The 8,427-nt window shown below is 38.6% G+C and overlaps 1 protein-coding gene and 2 long non-coding RNA genes across 5 annotated transcripts; 1 reads left to right on the top strand and 2 right to left on the bottom strand.

Annotated features, from left to right (window-relative positions):
* The first annotated feature begins 326 nt into the window (after positions 1-326).
* LOC109204841 (uncharacterized) lies at positions 327-780 on the top strand. Its single transcript, XR_002064362.2, has 3 exons — positions 327-420; positions 504-569; positions 760-780. It is a non-coding gene; the product is annotated as an uncharacterized LOC109204841 (long non-coding RNA).
* Positions 781-2,451: 1,671 nt separating this feature from the next.
* Positions 2,452-4,125, bottom strand: LOC112842028 (uncharacterized). Its single transcript, XR_003213600.1, has 2 exons — positions 4,037-4,125; positions 2,452-2,772 (listed from the first exon to the last, which is right to left on the bottom strand). It is a non-coding gene; the product is annotated as an uncharacterized LOC112842028 (long non-coding RNA).
* A 606-nt stretch (positions 4,126-4,731) lies between these two features.
* LOC109204729 (uncharacterized) lies at positions 4,732-8,103 on the bottom strand. Of its 3 annotated transcripts, XM_025897769.1 has the most exons (11): positions 7,842-8,102; positions 7,567-7,618; positions 7,196-7,258; positions 6,962-6,997; positions 6,758-6,867; positions 6,348-6,648; positions 6,229-6,264; positions 5,846-5,893; positions 5,672-5,715; positions 4,909-5,101; positions 4,732-4,807 (listed from the first exon to the last, which is right to left on the bottom strand). In XM_025897769.1, the coding sequence occupies exons 2-10, from the start codon at positions 7,613-7,615 to the stop codon at positions 5,063-5,065; spliced, it is 726 nt and encodes a 241-aa protein (XP_025753554.1). In that variant the 5' UTR covers positions 7,616-7,618; positions 7,842-8,102; the 3' UTR covers positions 4,732-4,807; positions 4,909-5,062. The 3 variants fall into 3 exon arrangements, with proteins under 3 accessions (XP_025753554.1, XP_025753555.1, XP_025753556.1); XM_025897770.1 differs by lacking the exon at positions 5,846-5,893 and having other exon boundaries at positions 7,842-8,103; XM_025897771.1 differs by lacking the exons at positions 5,846-5,893; positions 6,229-6,264 and having other exon boundaries at positions 7,842-8,101.
* Positions 8,104-8,427: the final 324 nt, after the last annotated feature.

Genomic DNA, 8,427 nt, shown 5'->3' with positions numbered 1-8,427 from the left:
TGGAATGTAACAAAAACCAAACATATTGCCAAAACATGATTAAATCATATGTACGAGTGGCCGCTTTTCAATTTCTCTCTTTTCAGATTTTCCAGGAAGGTTCTATGGCTAAAGGTGGGCACATCCAACCGCAAACAAAACTTTGTGGCCAGATACTTCTTTGAGGCTGTTCAAGAACAGGGTGGTATGCAATATACTTAAAAAAGGGGGTTAAAAAAAGATTACATTTTGGTTATAAATTTATTTTTTCATCATTCACTAATTATCTTCAGTTTGTGTCTTTAGGCTGTCCTCAAATGATTCGGGGGACAGAGGAAAGGAGAACCTTGTTGTGGTCAAATGCAGATGGCATTTCACATGCGAGATCTTGGGAATCAGGCATGGAGGTGCTTCAGAATGGGGACATCAGTGCACAACCAGGTATGTCTTTAAGCTGGTAAATGACTATTTCTAAAGTAACAACCTGACAACAAAACTGATAATGTCATGTTTATGTTGTTTAGAGAGCTGAATGTTTTAACAGTATTTTAAAGCGGACATGGATTAAGAAATGGCTGACAACATTTGAGGTAAAGCAAATCTTTCACCTGTAAAACCTAATAACAAAGACTAGCCATCAAAATTGCGCTAAACATACGATGGATTAGTTTATCTGAAAACACTATGCTGGAATTTTTTTTTTTTTTGTACATCTGTACCTTTTCACTGATGAAATGCTCACCTTCACAACTTATGTCTTTTTCAAAACCACATGCTTAGGCCATGATGGAGTCTGGATCCTTGAACTGGACATCCTGTGCACATGTAGTCAATATTTTAGACATGAAAATGATCAAGCAGCAGTATGAAAGTATGTGGTCTAGGAATGCCTTGTTTTTGAGTACTGATAAAATTAGCTTTACATATTCTTCCTCAAAGAAGCAGATGACATATTAACTTTTTATTATCCTTTTTCATAGCACTGCTTGCAGTACTCACATTGCCACTGCTTCAAAGAGACTTAAAACGGAGCAAACAGTTTGGAACACCCTGACATCCGCAAGCACGCAATGCACCAGGTCCATTTGGGAAACCCGACCTTCTGTTTACCTCACCACCTCCTGGTATGTCATTTGAAATCTGTGGGTTTTTTTCTTTTAACTTTCATTAGTTTACTTTTACTTTAATATAGCACTCTTCACAGGATAAAACCACAAAGTGGCTTCACAATTATGTAAAACAGACATATAACAGCACAATCGAACATACAGAATAAATACAATCAAGGAAACATAATGATTTAGGGCAGAGCATTTCATGACCTGGGAGCCACCGTTCTGCAGATCTATTGCCTCTGGTCTTCTGGTGGGACTACTAACAGCCATTGATTAGATGATCACAGGCTGGGAGAGGGAGTGTGGGGTTCTATAAGATCAGAATGTAGGCAGGAGCTTCACGATTCGGAGCTTTGAAAGTCATTACTAAATTTTAAAATGATTTTCTAAAATATACTGGAATCCAGTGTAATGAGCGTAAAACTGTTATAATGTGCTTTCTTTTATTTGTCTTCCTAAGAAGCTTACTTCTGGTACAATCTGAGATTTCTGAATTTCTACTGTCAATACAAATATGGCTTCATATTGGCACCTTTAACTAAAAATTAATCAAAATGTTTGAGTGATATTTACATCTTTCAGTTTCTGCCATAACATCTGTAAAACTGACTGCTTATTATACAGGTTGTAGAACAGCTTTATGATTATCATTTATTTTTAACATTCCAAAGTGAACATCTTTTCAATATTGTCTTTCATTCGCAGATATGGCAATGTGCTGCACATAGTGACCCAGACCTTTAGACTACGCCAAGCATTAATCTGTGAGGTGGAAGAGCCTTCACTGGTAGCAAACCAGGAATTCAGAGACATGTGCCAGAACATTTAGAAAACGCCAATTTCCCTGCACACCTGATGGTTGCCTTGCTGCATACCTCATGCTAGTCCAAGAGCTGACAACTGCCATGAACAGAAATGCAGTTCCTACACCTTCTACGTTTGCAGAGGCAAATGACATATACATCTTTCTGAGAGACAGAGGATAGAAGGTGCACCAGTAACATTTCCAATGACCAATAAAATCATACAACATTGTTTGTTAACATTTATTTATCCTTGTTTACAATCAACAGGTAATTTGAAAACTGTCTGACCAACAAAATGTACAATAAAATGTTGAAAACAATTGACAAGGTGCCATCTTTCATAATGATTCAGTGTTTCATTTAACACAACTTTTGTTAACCCTAATGTATAACATAATTAACATTGAAAGACTTTTGAACTGCAGACTGTAGCAACATTACCACTTGTAGCCATATCGGCTTGTAAGATCAAGGCCTGACTTGAGAAACTTAACAACATCAGATGCGGAAGGCCTTGAGTCGGGTCATAGCTCACCAAACCACCAAGAAACTGTGTTTGTCACTGAGATGTGATAGGGCATGTGGTGGGGTTTTGGTGGCCATTAGTGCAGCCAGTTCTCTTTGTTTTTTAACAGTCCACGGAGCGGACCCCGTCAGGATCTCCAGATATGTGGCTCCGAGGGACCACATGTCTGTCTGGAACGAGGCCTCTTCAAACATCAGTATGCATTCAGGAGCCATGTAAAGATATGTGCCACCAGCTGGACCAATAACCTGGGCAGTGAACTTACTCCCTTGACGAAGCATCACAGTGTCTCTTATGTTTGCCATGCCCAGTCTGTCAGGACTGCCTTCTTAGAAGGGTGGTGAACCTATAAGGTGTACACACGAGAACTTATCAGGTTGTCTTAAATCTCACAAATGTTATCAAACTGTCATTCCAAAGACCACAGCTCATAATTGAAAAAAAAAACCCTCAAAGCTTTTAGCACCAGATCACCCAACCACTGCAGATTTATTCTGAGATTGTTTATTATACCTAACATTGAAATTAACAGATTGGATAATGATCAACACGGTTTTATAGTCCTGTTTTTTTTTTTATCCCCATTCCACTTAAGAAGTGGTACAGACTAATAGAACAATAGAAAAATTCAGTTGTAAAGCCTAAACTTATTACAACATGTTTGGGAATTTTGTAGGTGTGCAACAACCAACATATTAAAGAAACAATGTAAGGCTTCCTACTTAAAAAAAGTCCTTTATATGAATATACCAGAACAGTTCCTCGTTGAAATGTAGTGTTTATAGACTGAAGAGAATAAAGTTCAATAAAGAAAATTCAGTATGGCTTATGTAGAAATGTTTAGCTTATTTTAGAGCTTAGACATGTAGGAATGTTTAGTTTTTTAGAGTTTAGAAATATGTTAACTTAGAATGTAGAATTATTGTAAAGACACTGACACTGCCCTCAATGTAATAAAGGCCTGATTGTGTCATGAACTTAGAAGTAGATTTTATGAGGCCCTCCCCCATTTGAGCTGTGAAACTAAGACAAAGAGGAGTTGATGTTAAGTGGAATTCCTCAGGGTATACTTAGGAGGGGGTTTCAACATTTGTGACTTGATAACGGTGGTCTGGAACGGAGATGGGTTTTTATGACATCCGGGAAGTCACTACATTGAGACACACACCTGCAGTGCTTTACTTTACGCACCCACACCCACATGCACACTCACTCACGTGCATGAGTGAGTGTATGTGCGCATACCTGTGTGTATACACAGGTATGCGCACATAGTCACTCACGAACACTCACATAGGTACGTGGGAGCGCGCACATGTAGGCATTCACGTGCTCGCACACACACAAACATGTAAACATGGTGATTAGTTTTATGGCACCTCGTAGAGGGGTTAGAAGGGGGGTCACTTATACAAAACTGCATGTAACGGACAAAGGAGTTGAGATCTGCAGAGGAAGTCCGGGGTTCTGTACATCTCCCTTCTATAAGCTATAATCAATAAGTGTGTATTAATAAAATATTGTTAATTGACTACTCTGAGTCCCGGTGTTTTTTCTGGAAGCCTGACGAATACACGAACTGTGGTGAAACTGCTTTTTGCAACACTTACCATGACATTTGCTGGCTTTATATCCTGGTGAATGATTCTCTGTGCATGGATGTACTCTACTGCCATGGATAAGTCCAGTGATATGAACCGGCATCATCCCCTTCAAGCTATCAAGACAATATATATGGGACCTAAGACCAACAAAGTCAATGTTTGGAAGTGTCCATCAAAATCCCTGATTGCAGTCCTCTTGTGAAACTGTAAGCAGAGGTGAATGGTGTGTGTGAGCAAGGTGGCCAACAAATCTGACTCAGTTACACCAGTCCTGTCTGGAGGACTGGACCAAAATCCCTGAAAAATATTGTAAGAATATGTAGAAGAAAACCTAAAATGTCTGAACTCATCCATGTAAAAAAAGCAATTCTACCAAATAGTAAAGAAGCTTATTATTAGAAAGTTAAGATTATTATTTTACTAAGTTCATACTTTTCTGGCATATGGCAATTAAAGATCATTTTGTAATTCTAAATGGTTGAAAACATGAGAGAAAAAAATTAATCAGTCTTTTTATATGTTGTACGCAAAGATGGTTTCAAGTACATATTTAAAGAATGCCAGCAATAAGAAGTTCTGTTTTAATATGATGGTATTAAGATTATTCACAAAATGTATTCAATATAAATTATGAGTATTGGTACCTTCACCAAGCAGCTGTCTGTGTGAAGCACTTGCTGCAGGGTTGCGCCATGAATGTATTCAGCTGCCAACAAAAAGCAGGACTCAGTGCGGGCAACTGCCATTAGTCTGACGATGTTGGGGTGAGACAGTCTCCTAATAAAAAAATAAAAAATAAAAAAAAAAATAGAGGCATTACAGCTTGAGGAACAATCGATTTTGAAAATGAAACAAAATAAGTGTGTCAAAGTTCTTACAGTGAAACATTTATCTCATGATGAATGTCGCTGTCCTCCATCCCTTGTTGGCCACACACGATCCTTTTAACAGCTGCTGGAGTACCATGAAAAGAACCTCTATATACCTTGCCAAATGTCCCTTCTCCCAGTAGATTGTCCTCGCTGTATGTAATTAAAGCCTCTTCCACATATGGAACACGTGGAAGATACACTTGGGGATAAAAAACACAAGTAACATACATTAACATACAGCTACTGCTAAACATTCTTCTATTAACTGCTGGATTAGTAATATCTAGGTTTACTCCAGGAACTTGAGTACCAATAGTGAAGAATGAAAACCTTTATTTACAATTTTGTCTGATGATATGATGTTAGCCCTAAATGCGAAATAATGCTTACATGATGGCGACTTTGGAGTTGTGTTGAAGGACTCTGCAAAATCTATCAAAAGCTCACTATTCCAGCACCTTCAGATAGCTCTTCAGCTCCCTCCATAGCTTCTTTTGCCTCAATAACTGCATGTGGTAACATGTCTTGGCTCACTGCTCCACCTGGACCTAGAGATGACCCTACATTTTCCTCCTTCCTTTGCTTGGACTGGCTTTTCTTTCTGACTCTCCCTGTTTCAAATTCACCTGAGCTGGATGTTTCTGGATGGAAATCCTATGAACACATTCAGCCAAGATATATTTTTTGCAGGGTGCACTGTGAAAATATCCACATTTATGACAATGATAAGAAATTAATTGGTCTGTTCAAAAAGAAGCCATGGTTTTACCTGTTCTGCAACATTTTGTCCTATGAGGGTTTCAGGAAGTTCATCTGCAGAATAAGATGCATATTACAATGTGCAATGACCAAGCATAGTAAACAAGTGTGTAAAGGTTGGAAATGTAATGCAAACAAAATAAGAAGTCAATTTTAATGATTAGTTAGATGTCCAGGCATTCACCTAAACTGCAACTTTCATCACCACCCACTTTAGTTACAGGGTCTTCATCTGTAAAATAACACATTAATTGCAATATATCTGAATGCCCACCATAGTCCGTGTACCACAGGGGTGGGCAATTCCAGGCCCCGAGGGCCGGTGTCCCTGCAGGTTTTAGATCTCACCTTGGGTCAACACACCTGAATCACATGATTAGTTCGTTACCAGGCCTCTGGAGAACATCAGGACATGTTGAGGAGATAATTTAGCCATTTAAATCAGCTGTGTTGGTTCAAGGACACATGTAAAACCTGTAGGGACACCGGCCCTCGGTGTCCACCCCTGGTGTACCATGTTCAATCACACAATCAAAAATATTCAATTTGGTTTGGGCAGGCACACACCTGAGATGGAACTTTGATCATCCAAACACACGACCTCTGTACAAAAAGTAAAATTATTTCATACCATACAAAATCGAGTGCTAGACAGTAGTTAATAGCAATATTGATCACTTTATTACCCAGTTGTCTTCGCCCGATGTATAGTGTTCTTTTCCACAGATGTGTAATATCAGAAACAGTTCTGTATTCTTTGTGGAAATCCTCCTTACTCCACCTGGTCCCGTCAGAATGACAAAGAGTGAACTCACTCCCCTCAGTACGCTCTGGCCAGAAGCGTTCTTTGGCTATGGTAATTAAATCATCATAGGTTTCATGGCCTTGCAGGATGATTCGAGGTGGAGCTTCGTCCATTATTAACTTCTGGTACCGTCCACACCTTCTCGGAGTTCTTGGTTTCCACTCCATGGGAGCCATTCTGACCTAGCATCAAGGAGAAAAAGCAAAGTTTATGAAAAAATATGCCTTTTTAGACAGTTAATTATTAATATATTGCTGATAGTCATACACATAGCTTCACTTTTTAACTAACCTTCAATAATGATTTGCCATGGTCCAAACGTTTATCATTCAATGGAAATTGCCTTTTCTTTACTTGAGGCTGTAGTAGTTTCTTGGCTTTACCAAAGGCCTCTGCTGCACCTGTAATGGATGAAGTTGAAAGTTAATCAAACTGATCCGCAGAAAGTTCTATATTACAACTGATCTTAAAGCAAAATAATTGGGGTTTTCTTACTGAGAAATTCATTGCCACTTGTTGAAGGAGTGTCATCTGCAATATAAATAGGGCAGTGATGTGAAACATGTGCTTTATAGAATTCTACTACAATCACAGACTACTGCACACTGATCTGCTTTCAAAATGTATTGCATCTATAAATAAAGTGGTTAGTCAATCATAACCTGCTAAGCATATCATGTTATATAAAGGAGATTATTTTACATGTTGTTCAAAAGTATCAAAACCTACCTGATTTTTCTGCTGCCAGGAGCTTTTTTACGTTGTTATCAAAGCCTTTTTGGGTAATCTCGCCTTCAAATAAAATTTTAGAAAGTAAGGAGTTATAGCTAGACTGTAGGAGCCAAATCCTACATGAGTATCTAACTTTTAAATTGCAATGAAGAAATCCATCTTTTGTCAGTTTTTTTTAAACTAGGGCACTCCGACAATATCACAAAGTAAAAACTATATACGTCTTTTAACATGCATATTAATTAAGAGAAGTAAACAGGAATACCAAACAATGTTAAACCATTAAAGCACGATATTGTCAGGGTTGTTGGCAGTTAAAAAAGGAAATTGCAAGCATTACAAAAACATTTAATAAAGCGTTTGATTACCATTTTCAAGGTCTTTTTTCAGCTGCTCGTAAGCTTTCAGCTTGTCCATTTGCTGAAACATATACAAAACAATTACTAAACAGTTTAAATTTAAATCACGTTTCACCACCACTGTCGCTAGCTAGAACGAATTGGCCAGACAAGAATAGTGCTGATTTGGTTTCGTACAAAACTAGATTTCCTTGTTTGATAGGTAACTTTCACAACATTACCGCAACTTAATATCACACAACTGTGTCAAAATATGAACAAAAGGGAGAAAAAGTTAAACTTACCTTGTGTCGTTAGGAGCCTGGACCGCGGTAAAACTCCGCTGAGGTCAATGACCTTGCGCTCTCCCACTGTCACACGTTGATGACGTATTTGGAAATCAATTTGGATGGGACATGACAACAGCGCCACCTGCAGGAAGATTTTCTGAGACCTGACAATTTTCCATGTGAGTCTGAGACCTGACAATTTACCATGTGAGTCTGAGACCTGACAATTTACCATGTGAGTCTGAGACCTGACAATTTTCCATGTGAGTCTGAGACCTGACAATTTACCATGTGAGTCTGAGACCTGACAATTTACCATGTGAGTCTGAGACCTGACAATTTTCCATGTGAGTCTGAGACCTGACAATTTACCATGTGAGTCTGAGACCTGACAATTTTCCATGTGAGTCTGAGACCTGACAATTTTCCATGTGAGTCTGAGACCTGACAATTTTCCATGTGAGTCTGATACCTGACAATTTACCATGTGAGTCTGAGACCTGACAATTTTCCATGTGAGTCTGATACCTGACAATTTACCATGTGAGTCTGATACCTGACAATTTCCATGTGAGTCTGAGACCTGACAATTTTCCATGTG

This window comes from Oreochromis niloticus, linkage group LG13 (assembly GCF_001858045.2).
Source record: "Oreochromis niloticus isolate F11D_XX linkage group LG13, O_niloticus_UMD_NMBU, whole genome shotgun sequence".
In the NCBI taxonomy this organism is placed as follows: domain Eukaryota; kingdom Metazoa; phylum Chordata; class Actinopteri; order Cichliformes; family Cichlidae; genus Oreochromis; species Oreochromis niloticus.
The sequence above is the reverse complement of the archived record's forward strand: the minus strand, read 5'-3'. Positions and strand labels throughout refer to the sequence as shown.

Bases quoted from the DNA above. Each gene is read 5' to 3' on its own strand.
- LOC109204729 (XM_025897769.1), bottom strand. From the start codon at position 7,615: ATGGACAAGCTGAAAGCTTACGAGCAGCTGAAAAAAGACCTTGAAAAT. The intron at 5,894-6,228 runs GTGTGTGCCTGC...GTTATTTTACAG, and splicing joins TGATCAAAGTTCCATCTCAG to ATGAAGACCCTGTAACTAAA. The intron at 5,102-5,671 runs GTAAAACCATGG...TTTATCCCCAAG, and splicing joins GACAAAATGTTGCAGAACAG to TGTATCTTCCACGTGTTCCA.